General features: G+C 43.3%; 1 protein-coding gene across 4 annotated transcripts in view; it reads left to right on the plus strand.

Annotated features, from left to right (window-relative positions):
- The first annotated feature begins 645 nt into the window (after positions 1–645).
- The window catches only part of LOC147017168 (uncharacterized), a 120613-nt gene continuing 103603 nt past the window's right edge, over positions 646–17655 (plus strand). For 3 of the 4 annotated variants that reach the window (XM_085846601.1, XM_085846602.1, XM_085846603.1), the window contains exons 1-2: positions 647–790; positions 11552–11604. In XM_085846601.1, the coding sequence (XP_085702727.1) occupies positions 746–790; positions 11552–11604 (98 nt within the window). In that variant the 5' untranslated portion in view covers positions 647–745. Of the gene's footprint in view, positions 791–11551; positions 11605–17655 lie in introns of all 4 variants that reach the window. The other variant, XR_015049380.1, reaches the window with a different exon arrangement.

The following is a 17655-nucleotide window of genomic DNA, read 5'->3' on the forward strand; positions in this document are numbered from 1 at the left end:
GATGTTGGCAGGTCTTTTTGCAAGTTTGAGCATTGATGGATGATTATGTGCATGTCTGCAGTGTTGTTGATGGGGGTGGATCTTGTGTGGTTGGTGTTTTTTTTTTGTTTTGTTTTTTACCCAAGACATGCCCACTCCTGTGGAAGTTGGGAAAAAAAAGGCCGGAATTTTGTTGTGTTGATGTGGTGCACGTATGATGGGCCGAAAGGTCTCCACCTGCGTTTAATCACCGTGTGTATGACGTCACAAACTACACTCAACACTTGAAAATGTGAAATGTCAACGTTCCCTGTCAGCGCACAGACGTAAAAGGTGATTAAACCACGCAAAGTGACATTCTCTCACGGTCACATGAGGTCTGTGATTTCCACAAGTTCATTACACCAACTAATAAAGCTTTGCATTAGTTACATGCAAAGTTTATTGCTGCATTTGGAGATTTCTTACTCCCAGTCTGCTGTTTTCATATTCGCTGCAGTGATGTTTTGGGGGAGACAAGATGGCGGAAAGTGAACTTCCGGTGACGTCACTCCTCCGTATACAATCGCTGTGGACGTGATCAATCCAGCAGTAGAGATCAGTGGTTGCGACTCTCGAAAGGGCATGAAAAGGCAAACGTAGTTTGCAAAACAGAAAAATAACCAAATCGCCGTTATGCGCCGTGCCTCACAGGAAATGACGTCATCACCGCGCGTCGTGATTTGAAAAGCTGGCGCTTCATACTGGCGGTTTGGATGTTTTGGAGATGGTGAATGACGAAAACTTCATGGCGAATGCCCTACTTCCCCTGGTGAGAGGTTTATAAAAGATGATTGATAGGATAAACGTGGGATTTGTAGCATAGTTAAACGGGGCTCTGGTGAGTTGTTTGTTTCACGTCTTGTCGCTCGATACGTTTGCATGAAGTCGGGTACGAATGATATGCACGATGGAAGCAGGCCTTCAACACCCTGTTGAATCGTTCTATCTCCCCCGTTGGCTTGTGGGGAATATATAGAACTTCGGCAGTGTTTGATGTTTCTTTCGTGAAAAAAAACTGAGATCCATTGCCAGAGATAAGTTCCCAACCTGTTGTGTTGGCTCATTGGATCTTTTGGTTGTTTGGGATCCTCGGGTCCTGAGTTCAAGCCCCGTCGGCCGCTGAATTAATACACCAGGGGGTTGACACAGCCTGTCATCCTTCTGAGGTCAGTGAAATGAGCACCAGTTCCAGTGTGTGTACTGGTAAAGGGGCACTGCATCAGCGACACGTCGCGCATCAAGAAACTAGTGAGTGGCCGTATGTGCAAAAACAAAACAAAAAACGGTCAAACCTCGTGCCAGAAACAACAACCACACGGGCCGTTCCTTCACTCAAACGTGGCCGTACGTGCAAAAAAAAACAACTTTCAAACCGCGTGCCAGAAACAACCACACAGGGCGTTCCTTCGCTCTTGCGTGCCTGTACGTGCGTATCCGTACGTGCAAAAAAAAACAACTTTCAAACCGCGTGCCAGAAACAACCACACAGGGCGTTCCTTCGCTCTTGCGTGCCTGTACGTGCAAAAAAAAACAACTTTCAAACCGCGTGCCAGAAACAACCACACAGGGCGTTCCTTCACTCAAACGTGGCCGTACGTGCAAAAAAAAACAACTTTCAAACCGCGTGCCAGAAACAACCACACAGGGCGTTCCTTCGCTCTTGCGTGCCTGTACGTGCGTATCCGTACGTGCAAAACAAAAAAAAACCTTTCAAACCTCGTGCCAGAAACAACAACCACACAGGCCGTCCCTTCGCTCAAACGTGGCCGTGTGTGCAAAAAAACAAACAAACAAAAAAAAAAACTTTCAAACCGCGTGCCAGAAACAAATACACAGGCCGTTCCTTCGCTCTCGTAAATGACGACTGGATTGGGGCATTGTGTTTATCTATAAATGCGCATAAGAAATCGAGAAATTATTCGAATACAGTAACTCATCACTATTATTCCAGTCCGTACGTTGTAACCCGTAATGGGGAACGCGCTCGAACTTGGGAACCACTTGTCCGATTAATTTCAAACCTTTTGAAAGGCAAACAAACAGATTGCTGGAATTATAGATCGATAGAAGATAGATACTGTGGGTGCAAAACGCCAAGCAACGTGTCCTGTCATTGGTTTCGTAAATAAATGGCCATAACTTGGGAACCACTTGTCCGATTAATATCAAATCTTGAAAAGGCACATCCTCAGGTCCCCAGCAATATACCTCTCGTCTGCTCTCCTCTCCCCTCTCCTCTTCCCTCCTCTTCTCGTCCTCTCGTCGTCTTCCCCCCTCTCTCTCCTCCCCCCTCTCTCTCCTCCCCCTCTCTCTCCTCCCCTCTCTCTCTCCTCCCCTCTCTCTCCTCCCCCTCTCTCTCTCCTCCCCCTCTCTCTCTCCTCCCTCTCTCTCTCTCCTCCCCCTCTCTCCTCCCCCCTCTCTCTCCTCCTCCCCTCTCTCTCCTCCCCCTCTCTCTCTCCTCCCCCTCTCTCTCTCCTCCCCCCTCTCTCTCTCCTCCCCCTCTCTCTCTCCTCCCCCTCTCTCTCTGCTCCCCCCTCTCTCTGCTCCCCCCTCTCTCTGCTCCCCCCTCTCTCTGCTCCCCCCTCTCTCTGCTCCTCCCCCTCTCTCTGCTCCTCCTCTCTCTCCTCACCTCCCCCTCTCTCACCTCCCCCTCTCTCACCTCCCCCTCTCTCTCACCTCCCCCTCTCTCTCTCACCTCCCCCCTCTCTCTCACCTCCCCTCTCTCTCTCTCCTACCCCCTCTCTCTCCTACCCCCTCTCTCTCCTACCCCCTCTCTCTCCTACCCCCTCTCTCCTCCCCCTCTCTCTCCTCCCCCTCTCTCTCCTCCCCCTCTCTCTCCTCCCCCCTCTCTCTCCTCCCCCCTCTCTCCTCCCCCCTCTCTCCTCCCCCCTCTCTCCTCCCCCTCTCTCCTCCCCCCTCTCTCCTCCCCCCTCTCTCCTCCCCCTCTCTCCTCCCCCCTCTCTCCTCCCCCTCTCTCCTCCCCCTCTCTCCTCCCCCCCTCTCTCCTCCCCCCTCTCTCCTCCCCCCTCTCTCCTCCCCCCCTCTCTCCTCAATTGTTCACAGTCACGTCCAAATATCAGCTTCCTCGCTCAAAAGGTACCGGAGATATTGCCCAGATGGGAAATAAAATAAATAAGTAATAAATCGATAATAAGTAACAAATCAATTAATTGATTAATAATTCATTTATTATTATTAATTATTAAAAAAGGTTGAGCTGAAGAAGTTACATGTGGGCTGACTGCTACACAACATAGTGGCAACAAGGATGGCACACCTTGCTTTGACACCACTTGCTGCATTCGTCCCGAGTCCAGGTGAGCCTTTGATACCTTTTACCTCATGGATGCGCATGTTCGAAAGCTTCATGCTGGCGGTAAATGATGACGCACTGATGCGAGGAAGCGCGCATTGCTTATACACTGCCTCGGAACTGAACGGCAGTGTTTATTCTGTACCCTCCCAGTTGATGAGGACACACACTCTGCTGCTGTCAGTACATTAACAGCCTTTTTTATGCCAAAGGTGAACGTTGTTTTCGAACGATACAAGTTTGGTCAACGAGCACAGAGGCCGGGAGAATCGACTGCTCAGTTCGTTGCTGCTTTCCGTGAGATCGTGGTTAATTGCGAGTTTGGTGACCTCTCTGATGAAATGATACGACATCAGCTCGTACACGTGAACGGTTGCTTTTGGAACCGGAGCTTAAACCGCAGAAAGCCCTCGTAGTGGCGGGACAAATCAAATCGGCCATGGCAGAAGCAAAAGCGATTAGATGCGGCCCATCGACGTCCTTTTAGTATGTAAATACAATACCAGCACGTACCGGCGTGGGGCAACACAGATGTCACCCCATCCACAGGGACACATCAAATGAACCTGCAAACCCAAAATTTTTTCACAAGCTCGACAGGTACGCCAAGAGAGTACTTGTTATTGTTGTGGTTCTGCAATGCACTTCGCCAATGACCCCAGATGTCCTGCAAAAGATGTAAATTGCAGGCAGTGTGGCAAAAGTGGACATCATGCTAAAGTATGTCGCAGTAAAGACCACAAATACCAAGTGTGGGAAGTGACTGTGCCAGATGTGACAGACCGTTTTAAGCGTAAACACACAAGCCTCTGAACAAATTAGAGGGAAGCTATTTTCTGATGTTCATCTTTGCACATCTGATGGACAGGCATGCTCAGCTAAATTGCTGGTGGACACAGGTTCAGTCGTTTCAATGCTTCCTTCACAGTGCAAGGCCATCCTCTGAAGACGTATCCTCACACCTTCATTAGAATAGGACATCTCTTGCAAGTTTCCTTGAATTGTTCCACAGGTATAGCGGTGCAGTCACCGGAAAACTAAAGTCACCATTTCTACATCCGGTTCGTGGTAAGGCTCTGCCATGGGGAGTGGTAAACTGCGATAAACAGTCTGCAGTCACATTTTGATGGCCAGATTTGAACACAATCTCGTAGTTAAACGACAAGCATGCAGACAGACATGCAATTCTCATTGCAGTTCAACCAAGACCTTTCCAAAACAGTAGTGTGGTCAGTGGACTTTAGTCTGTACGCAGGATCAATTTCCGACCCCACAGGTAAGTACGCTATATCTCAATTGCCCAGATGCAAGCGAATGCTTCTTTCTCCACAGTTGAGTACTTGTATGAGTGTTGGTGAGGCAAATGCTACTGTTTCCTCTGTCGAGTCCTCATGAAGTTGAGTGAGCACTGCACCAAGTCCATAATCAGATGCGTCTGTGGTCACAATGGTGGTCAGGGTAGGGTCAAACAAAGCAAGTACAGGGCTGTTGGCAATCAATTTTTTTACCCTTTCAAATTGAGTGTGGCTAGCCTCAGTCCAGGAGAAGTCAGCATCCTTGTGCAGTAAGGCACGAAGTGGCTCCATGACCGTCGCATAATTTGGAATGAACTTTGAGTCCGAAGAAGTCAAACCCAGAAAAGAACGCAGAGCAGATGCATCCTTTGGGGGTAGTGCTTGTGTTACTGCCACGGCATGTTCGGTGTTTGGGCTCATGCCCTTTTCTGAGATCACGTGACCCAGAAAAGAAAGTTCAGCCTTCCTGAAATGACATTCGTCATGATGCAGTTTTAAGCCTGCTTGATCATATGATTCAAAACAGCTTGAAGACGTTTCTCAGGGGACGAAGCATACACAATTATGGCTTGTAGCAAGGTATTATGTACACATTTAGGACACGGGGGACCAAAAAATGAAAGTCATTGTATGATTAAGTTTTGCATATCATTTGTTAGCCAACATCATGGGGATTCAGGATCTATTTGAGCAGAGCTTAATTCTTCCTCTTTCTATTGCTCTGACAGGGTCAAAGTTGGTGATCAATTATCTGTATCAAAGAACCACTCATATCATTCTAAAATTGGTATGATGGCTTAGATATGTATTATACACTAATAGGAAACCACATGAATGGAGAATATTCGGTTTACCTGACATTTGACCTTGAGCAAAGAGGTCAAGGTCATATGAAATTAACAAATTGATCAGTGTTCATTCAGGTCATAAATATATATATATATATGCACATAAACTTAACAATAGAAATACATGCTGTGATGAACCAAACTAACATCTTAGGATTAAAAGTGCAGATTTCTTTAAATCGTTACGTACTTCCGAACGACCTTTGATGTTCTGTATACTGAACACAAACTGGCCTTTTGTATTGATTTTTATATCATAGGGCCATCTTGGTAAACTTATTCTATGGTTATAAAATCAAGCATATAGCTACTAGTAATTTTGTAGCAGCTTGGTAAATGCAATTTGTGACGTACTTCCTAACATTTTTGCCACAATCATGGAAGTGAACCTAAAAACTGGTATGTGGTAATGATCCATGTTGAAACTTGCCATTTTAAATCATCACTTTATGCAGAAGTAAATTGCTATTTAAGATGTTCTATCAGATGCATTTCAAATGTCTGGAATAAGATTTTGTAAGCTTCACTATGACTGAGGGAAATTTTTCAAAATCTGACATTTTACACATTTGAAGGTGCCAAGATATGCAGAAGGTCGTAAGAAATGTACTGTTTCGAGGAATTGTTCTATTCTTATGCATAATGATATATATATTAAACAAAAAATGCATTTTCAACCATTTTGGACAACACATACAATCATACATGTAACCCATTTCTAAAAAATGAGCTACAAAAATGGAAAAAATAGCCTGTGTTTGGATAAAAAAAACGTGCTTTGTAAGCAACTATATCCATAGGACCCGTAGCAAAGTATACATTTTCTGAAAGCACAGACACTTGGGCATTATATAACATTAAGATTGTTTATCCTATTAAAACTGGGTTCATTTTCGAAGCTTTCTCCTCATTTAGGACCACAGTGTACACAATACCATGCTACAAGCCTTATGTCATCTCGGTAACACTGGACGCCCTCCTGGCCTGCTAAGATCTGTGACATCATTCGCTGGAATGCACTGGGAGCAGAAGCAAGACCATAAGGAACACGGCAAAAACGGAAAAGTCCCTCGTGTGTTGTGAAAGCCGTAAGGTCTCTGCTTTCCTCATGCAAGGGCACTTGATATGCACTCTGAAGATCAAGAGTAGAAAACGTTCTCGCTCCCTTAAGTTCTGCGAATACCTCTTTAATATGTGGGAGTGGATGACTGTCTATTACGATCGCCTTATTGGGTTCACGAAGATCCACACAGTCATATACCTCTCGTTTTCTTATTTGTAACGACAATAGGTGAAACCAATTCGGAAGAGTCAATTCTCTCAATGATACCCGCTTCGTCAAGCGTTTTCACTTCTTGCGAGACAGCATCACGAACAGCAAAAGGTAAACGGCGAAGCTTCTGCTGGATTGGCACCACATCGGGCCTTATCTTCACTCTGTGTACAAATCCTTTTGCATAGCCTCGAGTTCCACTGACGTTAGGATTAGATGGCTGCCAAACCGATGTTTGCTGCACAGAGGTACTTTGCACTGATGCAGGAGTAACATATCCATTAACAATATTCAGTCCGAGAGCAGCGAAGAGGTCCATGCCGAGTATAGGTGTTCCAGAAGGCACAATATAAAAATCAGCAGACACAGAAACATGGTTGTCGCACCTGTAGTGAGTGCATTCTTGAAATGCTCCAGGCAGGTAGACTTTGGAAGCATGGAAACGAGTGAACCTGTGTCCACCAGCAATTTAACTGAGCATGCCTGTCCATCAGGGGTGCAAAGATGAACATCACAAAATAGGTTCCCTCTAATTTGTTCAGGGGCTTGTGTGTTTATGCTTAAAACAGTCACATCTGGCACAGTCACTTCCCACACTTGGTATTTGTGGTCTTTACTGCCACATACTTTAGCAAAATGTCCACTTTTGCCACTGCCTGAAATTTACATCTTTTGTAGGGTACCTGGGGTAATTGGCTACAGTAAGTGCATTGCAGATCCACAACGATAACAAGTACTCTCTTGGCGTATCTGCCGAGCTTGTGAAAATTTTGAGTTTGCAGGTTCATTTGATATGTCCCTGTGGATGGGGTCGCATCTCTATTTCCCCACGCTGGTACGTGCTGGTGTTGTATTTACATCCTGAAAGGACGTCGATGGGCCGTATGTAATCGCTTTTGCTTCCACCATGGCTGGTTCGATTTGTCCTGCCATTATGAGGGCTTTCTGCGGTGTAAAGCAACCGTTCACGTGTACGAGCTGATCTCGTATCACTTCATCAGAGAGGTCACTAAACTCGCAATTAACCGCAATCTCACGTAATGCAGCATCGAACTGAGCAGTCGATTCTCCCGGCCTCTGTGCTCGTCGGCGAAACTTGTGTCGTTCGAAAACAACTTTCACCTTTGGCATAAAAAAGGCTGTTAATGCACTGACAGCAGCAGACTACGTGTCCCCATCAACTGGGAGGGTACAGAATAAACGCTACCCTTCAGTTCCTCGGCAGTGTATAAGCAATGCGCGCTTCCTCGCGTCAGTGCGTCATCATTTACCGCCAGCATGGAGCTTTCAAACATGCGCATCCATGAGGTAAAAGGTATCAAAGGCTCACCTGGACTCGGGAAGAATGCAGAAAGTGGTGTCAGAGCAAGGTGTGCCATCCTTGTTGCCACTATGTTGTGTAGCAGTCAGCCCACATGTAACTTCTTCAGCTCAACCGTTTTTAATAATTAATAATAATATATGAATTATTAATCGATTAATTACTTATTTATTTTATTTCCCATCTGGGCAATATCTCGGGTACCTTTTTAGCGAGGAAGCTGATATTTGGACGTGACTGTGAACAAGTGATTTGGTTATAAAAAGTATTTTTGATTTATTGATTAATCAATAAACCGATGATTGTATTTGCTGTTTGTCCGGGCCATATCTCGGCCATCCTTTGAGCTCAGAAGCTGAAATTTTTGGCAAAAAGTGAAGATGTGCTTTGGCAATAACATTATTAATTTTTTTTGATTAATTGATTGGTTCCTCAATTATTATGGATTTATTAATTATTTCTTTTACTTTTCATCAGGCATATTTCAGGCATATTTTGAGAAAGGAAGCTGATATTTAGACATGACAATGGCAAAGTGATTTGGCTATAAAGAGTATTTTTAATTTATTGATTTATTGATTAATTATTCATTTTTCGATTCATTACTTAATTTTCAAAAAGTTAAAGATTCGGATGAAACGGTGGTGGTTTCGGTATGCCATTCGGAAATTGATTGAGAAATTAATTATTTTATGATTATTATTTATTTTCATTTTGCACTTAATCAATTATTATACACCGCTCCCTCCCAATTGTGACTCGATGTGCTGCAAGGCGGCATGGCACCCCGGTGATGTCGCATGCTGGAGGATTTGTTATTTATTTATTTGACATGGGGGCGGTGTACTTTGAATGCACCGCTACTTCTTTTAGATCTGTTTTGGTTGTTACATGGATACACGGCGTCTTTCCTTGCCGTTAACCCTTCGTTGGAGGAGCTGTGCGTGGTGAACGGTTAAACCCAAAGGCAAAATGTCCAATCACTTGAAGCATTTGTCTGATTGACCTTAAGAGCTGGTGTGACACACTCGGTTGGATGTATACAAGTGATTTCAGTGATTCGGACACGAGTCGACACAGGTGACTTTTTTGCAAAAATCCGGGATATTTTTTGTGGAGGTCAAACCAAAATTTTCAAAAGCATGATTTGATTTGATTTGATTTGATTTATTTATTTTTGTACATTATGTATAGTACTGTATATATTATCGAGGCCCATGGAAGAGCTGGAGCACAATGGAAAGGGGGAAACACCAACAGCAGATTTAGTGAGATCAAGTGAGGGGGGGGGAGGGGAGAGGGAGAGAAGGACACATGTAGGTGAACAAGCTTCACACAAGTTCAATTCACATGGTCACACAGCAAGAAGAAGAAGAAGAGGGTGTGGAAAGCAAAATAGAAGCACTTGTTATTTATTTTCATGTTTTGTTTTTCATCTCGAGTAAATCTGTTCGTTTCTTTGAGATTTACAGGGTGTTCCAAAAAGACCTGGACAACTTTGGTTGTTAATATATTTCATACCACAAATCATACAAAAATACCCTTTGTTTGATATGATACAGAAACTTATGAAGTGTTCTTTATTTTCAGGTCTGGTGGTTTCATGTAAAATATAATGGCGATTTAAAAAAATGACATGTTGGAAGGATTCGCCTTCCCACAGATTGAAAACGTGCAACCCGATATTTTTCAACAGGATGGCACTCCCCCTCATTGACCCTCACTCATTCGGGCCATCCTGAATGAAAAATTTCCAGGTCGCTGGATTGGTGGAGGCGGACCAACCGTGTAGCCCACACAATCACCAGACATACCCCTCCCCTTGATTATTATTATTTTTTTCTGTGGGGGTTTGTCAAGTATGTCGTCTTACACACCAAGGTTGCAAACCTGCAGATTCTTCATTCTCGGATCACAGCTGCATGTGTACTGGTGGACACAAACATGCTGAGCCGAACATGGCAAGAACTTGTGTACCGCCTTGATGTCCTGTGCACGACAAACGGAGCTCACATTGAAGTGAATTGATGGTGTGCACAAAACGTCATGAGTTTCTGTCGTGTGTGTGTGTGTGTGTGTGTGTGTGTGTGTGTGTGTGTGTGTGTGTGTGTGTGTGTGTGTGTGTGTGTGTGTGTGTGTGTGTGTGTGTGTGTGTGTGTGTGTGTGTGTGTGTGTGTGTGTGTGTGTGTGTGTGTGTGTATATATATATATATATATATATATATATATATATATATATATATATATATACTAAAGGGTATCTTTGTATCATTTGTGGTTCTAAATATATTAAAAACAAAAGTTGTCTGGGTCTTTTTGGAACACCCTGTTCAATGCCACTTAAAATCATCTTTCTTGCTGATAAGGAGAGAAGTGACATCTTGAACAGTGGTCCGTAGGCCAGCTCTGGTTGGATATCAGTGATCTGTATCTTGAAAACCACTTGACTGGGTTGCCTGAAGGTTCGACTCAAATCTATTTGTTAGACCCTTTGTAGAATAAATTCTTCAAGTCCTTTACATTGAAAACATTTATTGAACAAACAAACATATACATATGTGCATACAGAGGATCTGGAAAAAGAACACAGTCTTGCTCCAGATCTCTGAATACATGGTGAATTTTAGTTCTTTATATAGTGCTCAGTGAAGCACAGCTCTTTGTCATTTTAAACGCTTGTGCCACAGTTTGTCAGGTGGATGTATTTCCAGGTAGAAATCATTTTCAGCTTTTGTGCAGCAATCAGCCGAATTTTGAAGGATTGTTGCATATATTTCAAGACCAGATGTGTAAAATATCTCCCAACACAGAATAATGTCAAAACTGTAATCCTTCGGGTACATTGATGGATCACATACAATTTATGGTCTGGAAGGGAAAAAGTTCAATCCGCTTCTTCAGCAGACTAGGGAATTGTGTATAATATGACTCGATCAGAGTTTAGTGACTACATCTGGACATTTCCTGAGACCAACATTCTAGTTGAGTTGCAATAACATTCTTCTGTCAAGCTTGCTGGTACCTTATATCTATCATTTCATAAAATTCCTTTGAAAGTAAAATATATTTAAATAATAGGCAATTATTTTGTACTGAATTCAGCTGATTTGAAAGATCGGCCTGCTTATCATATCTTTACTAGTCAGGTCGATCATCTTTCAATACAAAGTAAAGACATGATTATGTTGATTAAAATGAATAAAGATACATGTTCACGCACAAAGAATCATACCATATTTGAGTACATTTTCCATTTCAGATTGAATACCTTTATTTTAATATCAAGTTTTATTTAACAACATTTTATTATTGTTTTTTATCACCCTCAAACCCATTATGCCAATTTCAGAGAAATTGCATCACACTTCCAAATGTAGGAAATGTATTTGAGTGGCTGTGGGTAGTGGGTATCCAGCTTCTGTGGTGTTGACTTGTAATGCTGACAGTGTTTTTTGTTGGTGTCAAAACCCATTTATCCAGGCAATGCCCAAACCTGTTTTGAGTGGAAGGTGCTGGGACCAACGAAAGGGAAGGTGAGTTTTGTGAGCAAATGCAAATCTCGCTTTTCCATAAGTTAATGTTTGTTTTCAGTAGTAAATCCACAATATTTTCTTCCTCACTGATTTTGTCAGCACCAGTTATTGAGATGGAAAAAAAATGCATCCTCTAAAAATATTGCAATTTATTTGTACATGTTTGCTTTCATTAGCATCGATATGGATGGTATTCATTCGGTTCTGATTCTGCGGTGTGTGTGTTCAGGCTGATATTGACATCGTGTTGTAACATTGTATTAATGTCATGTATGTACATTTGAAGCAACATCAGGAAGGATTAATTATCAAAAAATGTGTCTCCACTAGACTGCCTTGCATGAACGTGCCAAATTTTCTTTTTGATGTGCTCACCTTGATGGAATGATTCGTATTGGGTTGACGATGTGAAGCTGCACTGACTTCTTTTATTTTCTTATTATCCCACCCCCCGGAGGGAGGGAGCAGGATATTGTAATCGTCCAGTTGTTTGTCTGTTTGTTTGTCTGTCTGTTAGCAACTTTACGGCAAAACAGCTTTAGCAAACACTATCAAATTTAATCCACAGGTGGGCAATGAACCTTGGACGACCCCATTAACTTTTGGGTCCAATTGGATCAAAGGTCAAGGTCACGAAAAGATCAAAATCGTTTTTTGCTCATAACTTCGTCAAAAATGATCTGATTTACTTCAAACTCAGCTTATAGTGACCCTTATTCTATTTGTCACTTGTAATCCTGCCCATTCCTATAGTGAAAAATGCATATTTGTGAAGATCGGTAGGGTCCGAAGTTTTGGGGGTCATGGTCATCGGTCAAAATTACAAATTTTCCATTAAAACTAAAACATGGTTACGAAAATACAAATTTACGGGAAAACGGCTGGCTCAAACACTGTCAAATTGTATCCACAGGTGGGTAATGAACCTCGGACGACCCCATTAACTTTTGGGTCCAATTAGGTCAAAGGTCAAGGTCAGCTCACGAAAAGGTCAAAATCTTTTTATTGTCATAACTTCATCAAAAATGGTTTAATTTACTTCAAACGAAGAGAAAAATATTCCTTATTCTATTCCTTATAATCAACATTCAGGTTAAGGATGTATCAAATTTAAATTTGATCCCCAAAATAACTTTATGCCTTAAATGGGCGGGATTTGTTGTGCCTGGCACCACTTGTTTCTTTTTTTTTTCAAATGCGAATTCTTGCCCTTCCCTCATGCTGCCTTACCTTGCTCTCCCCCCATGCTGCTTTGCTCACCTTACCCTCCCCTCATGCTGCCTTACCTTGCCCTCCCCTCATGCTGCCTTACCTTGCCCTCCCCTCATGCTGCCTTACCTTGCCCTCCCCTCATGCTGCCTTACCTTGCCCTCCCCTCATGCTGCCTTACCTTGCCCTCCCCTCGTGCTGCCTTACCTTGCCCTACCCTCATGCTGCCTTACCTTAACCTCCCCTCATACTGCCTTGCTTACCTTGCCCTCTCTTCATGCTGTCTTCCCTTGCGAAGTGAGGAGGTGGAGGGGAAAAGAGGAGTGAGAGGAAGGGAAGGCAGATGTGCGGTAGAACGTTAATTACGATTCATATTGTTTCATCAAAATGATTCTGCATCGAATAACAGTGAAGAAGAAACAATAATGTCTGAAATCCATTTTCTGCTGGTCATACGACTGTGCGTGCGTGCGTGCGCGCGCGCATCCCTCAGAGAGCCAATGAATGAAAATTATGCTTTTTCGGGAATTGGCACATTTAAGTCGGTGTGATTCGTGACCACAGGACGTACTGTGTCTAGCTTAAACTGTTGTTCTGGGGTAATTTCAACAAACAAAAAACGTTGCATTTATCGACGTTTCAAGATGTGCAGAAACATTAATCTATAAACAGCTGCGTGTGACGGGTGGACAAAAAATTTTGCTTGGTAATTTAGAAAAACGCGTTAATACAGCTCAGAAATCGGGTGTTACCAAATACATTTTGCTTTGAAACTCACAAAGAGAAATCATATAACCTTTGTAAAGCAACCCCGATAACCAGTTGCTTTGAAAACAGTCACGAGGATAAAGGAAAATCTGATAAAACCTCCATAACATACGGGATGAACCTTTGCCACCACTATGCCCGTAACAGGCATAGCATGCCGACACACCCGCAGAGAGGCTCGACAGATCCAAATATACCCATATTTATCATGTACGTGTGTGCTGTATATGTACCTCCACCTTTATATAGCAACTGCCAACTGTACATCCTGATTGGGAGATGAACTGCACCACTCACTATCGACTGAAGGGCACTCGGCAAGTGGCCTTAGCACTCCAACGTAATGCCTGGATTGGCAAGCGATTACCAATTGCTGTCGATAAACCCATGCACCCGGAAACGCCCAAGCAATGTCCAAATTGGACAAATGAACACTTTTTTTTTAGCAGTGGGAACTGCTGCAAAGTTCAGTTCTGGAGCTTAAATTTTGTAATTTGGCTTATTTTAAGAGATTCTCGAGTTTATGGCATGTGCGGAAATGAAACAAAGCCACGAACACTGTCGTGCCTGGGTGTTTACAAGCATTGCAATGTATCCAGCGATTTGTAGCTATGACGAGATGATCAGGCATTCTATGCTATGATCTAGTCCAGTAAACCAACGACTTTTGATTGGAAAAAAATAGGGGAGAAATGAAACTTGGCAGGTACCTTCATGTGATTATCAGAAACAACATACTAAAAGTTCCCGAGTGTCACGTGTGAGCTAACGTCGCTACACCGGAAGTGACGTCATACCTTTATAAAACCACATAATACCTGTGACTTCTCAATATTTGTTAGGAAAACAAGCCGTTTTCTTGACAGATACCTTCCTGTGACTGTCAGAAACAACAGACTAAATGTCACGAGTGTCACGTGTGAGCGAACGTCGCTACACCGGAAGAGATGTCACCTTTTGAAGCACACCGACACCTGCCAATGCTCAATTTGTTTCAGAAAACCAGATATTTTTTATTACAGGAATGCATAAATAAAAGAGAAAACTGTATAACCAATATGCCAAATGCCACATACCAACCAACTGTATAACCAAGTCCCCTCACCCAGGCAGCATTAGCGGTCGTTTTCTTGAGTGAAATTGAAATCGACGAGGACTCTTGTGCACAATTTGGTTCCCTATATGAAACTGTCACAAATGAATACCAACCTATGGAAGACATCACCAACAGTACTGTTTTGAACATGGTCATTGGAAAGCTCGAGGCTGTCAAGCTCCAGGCCGCGAATACAAGCCGAACAGCCAAACTTTGGGTTCAGTATTTCAATCAGGTAACACTGATGCGCGAATTTGTACGTGCCGAGTGATGTGGTGATTGGCAATTGCATCTCGAAACGATTCGCGGAATGATTCCACATTTCCATGCAGCCGGACACTTGGCTTATGCAAAATATGCTCACTTGATTCTTCAGCGAATGTCCAAGTTGGATGCCAAGATGACACCAGCAGAGTTCCAGAAGTTTTCGTCCATGGGTAACTTCACAATCCGACGTAGTGATAAAATGTGGGCGGGAGTCTGGACTGACATGACAATAGAACAAGCTTTGATGCGCGCAATAAAAACGTCTGGAGGCCTGACACGTGGCCGAGGCATGACTGACAGCGTTTTGAACCGGCGGGTGCTCGGTATGCCTAGCTGTACAGAGCTAAATCATCGTTTTGAAGAGTTCTGTGGCGTCAGTTTCACTACTTCTGAGGAACATGTTGAACTTAGGAAATCTCGCCAATTTCGGGATAAACAGGATGTAGAAAAACTCTTTGCGTGGCTTACAGTCCATTCACCTTTGCCACAAAGTCATGAATTGATGTCAATAGGTTCCGGTGTTGTAGGCAACGATAGCATCAACTGTGATTCCGCAGTAGAGATTGGTACAGAAGCAATGAAGAAATTAACGGGCAAGACTTTCGGTGATGTTCAGTTACATGGGAAAGATAGGGTCCTTCCATTGGCAACCGTCGGCAACTCCGTGAAAGTGCGCGACGAAATCATACCCGTGAATACCATGCAACTGCTCAACAGGATTATCTGCGTGATAAAATCAGATGAGGACTTCGCTTCATGCCTAGAGTATGAGTTAGCCCCTCGCCCCTTGTCATTGTTCGATGACATATCCATGAGAAAGACGGAGAAGGCCGTCCTATACCGTGTGATAGAATCATACGCCGCAAGTGAACAAACTTATCCCTAGGATAGCATGTGCGTTGTAGACAGAGGTTATCTACTGCGACGGGTGGTATGGCCACAACATGGGACATACAGCGACGTGTACAGCGCGTACGTATCCTATGTACAAAGACACTATGGTACAACCAGTGATGTCATATTTGACGGCTACGGTGATGTATGTAGCACAAAGACCGTTGAACACAATCGAAGAGCTAAAAGGGTCGAATCCGCAGAGATATTGTTCACTGATGACATGCCTATTACCATTCTACAAGATCGATTCTTGACAAATGGAAGGAACAAGACCAGGCTAATTGAGGGTTTGAAAGTACAGCTGGAACAAGCGGGGATACGAGTAACAAATGCGGAGGCAGATGCCGATACGATGATTGTTCGCACTGCAATAGAACTGTCACATGATAAGGACGTAGTAGTTGTAGGCACAGATAGCGATTTCCTAATTTTGCTGACTCAACTTTCTCAACCAGACAATTGCATCTGCTTCTTTAAACCCGGGAGCGGAACAACCCCTAACAAGGTATTTGATATCAGACGTGTCCAGCGTCGTCTACCAGAGGGATTCTCCCACAATCTGTTTTTTCTGCATGCGATGACTGGTTGCGATACCACCTCGGCTCTCTATAGACAAGGGAAGAAGAAAGCATTCAAGCTACTACTGAAGCGTCCAGATCTAAATACGTGCGTGGAAGTCTTCAATAACCCCTCATCATCAGAATGCTCCGTTACATCTGCTGGAGAAGAGTTCCTACTAGCGCTTTATGGAGCTCCGAGGACGAGGATGATCTCGCTAGTTCGAATGAACCTACAGCCTCAATGTCGACCAAGGGGGTGCGAAAGAGAAAACTAAGCATGTAAACAATAAGCAGTGATGCCTTCTGCAGAAAACTGATACCTTTGTTGATCCTGTGAGATTTACTGCAAGTGTTTGTGACCGAGAACAATTAGATTATGTATGAAAAAGTCTCTAAAAGTGCATTTTACGGTAATGACGTCATTTCCGGTATATAATAGTGACGTTGGCTCACATGTGACATGCGGGGACTTTTAGTATGACATTCTATAAGGTCCAAAGAAGATTCCCACCAAGTTTCATCTCTCCCATATTTTTTTTCCAATCTTTGCCAAAAAAGTCGTTGGTTTACTGGACTAATCAGGCATTTGATAATATGACTGAGGGAGGTGAAAAAAAAAAACTATCGTTAAGAAATCATTTTGGCTTGCTCGAAGTCGAGGCATGGTTGAGCAGACTAAAAAACATGGTGGCTTCAGATGCCAGTAAGGTAACCCAGGATGCGCCTTAAGACCGCATGGAGAATGAGCTGGCCAAGGATGTACCTAGTAAAGGATGTAATTAAATAAGGCCGTTAATTATCTTCAAAAGCGCTGTTTTAATTATCCCAAACACCCAATGTTCACCCGTGCACTCAATTGGAGTTGGTATGCATGCAAAGTTTCAGGCTGCTCGGTTTCATGGTTTTGGAGTTATGGAGGACACACACACACACACACACACACACACACACACACACACACACACACACACACACACACACACACACACACACACACACACACACACACACACACACACACACACACACACACACACACACGACGGAAGTCATCAATCTTTAGATTTCGTAAGTAAAAACATGACTAGTCTCTTTGTGAATTTCAAAGCAAAATATATTTGTTCACGCCCAATTTCTGAGCCATTTGCCGTATTAACGTGTTTTCTAAATTACCGAGCCAAATAATTTTCCACCCATCACACGCAGCTGTTTATGAAGATTAATGTTTCTGCACATCTCCTTGAAACGTCTCGA

This window comes from Eptatretus burgeri, chromosome 11, assembly GCF_056783735.1.
Source record: "Eptatretus burgeri isolate ZD-2024b chromosome 11, Ebu_testis_v1, whole genome shotgun sequence".
NCBI classification, from domain to species: domain Eukaryota; kingdom Metazoa; phylum Chordata; class Myxini; order Myxiniformes; family Myxinidae; genus Eptatretus; species Eptatretus burgeri.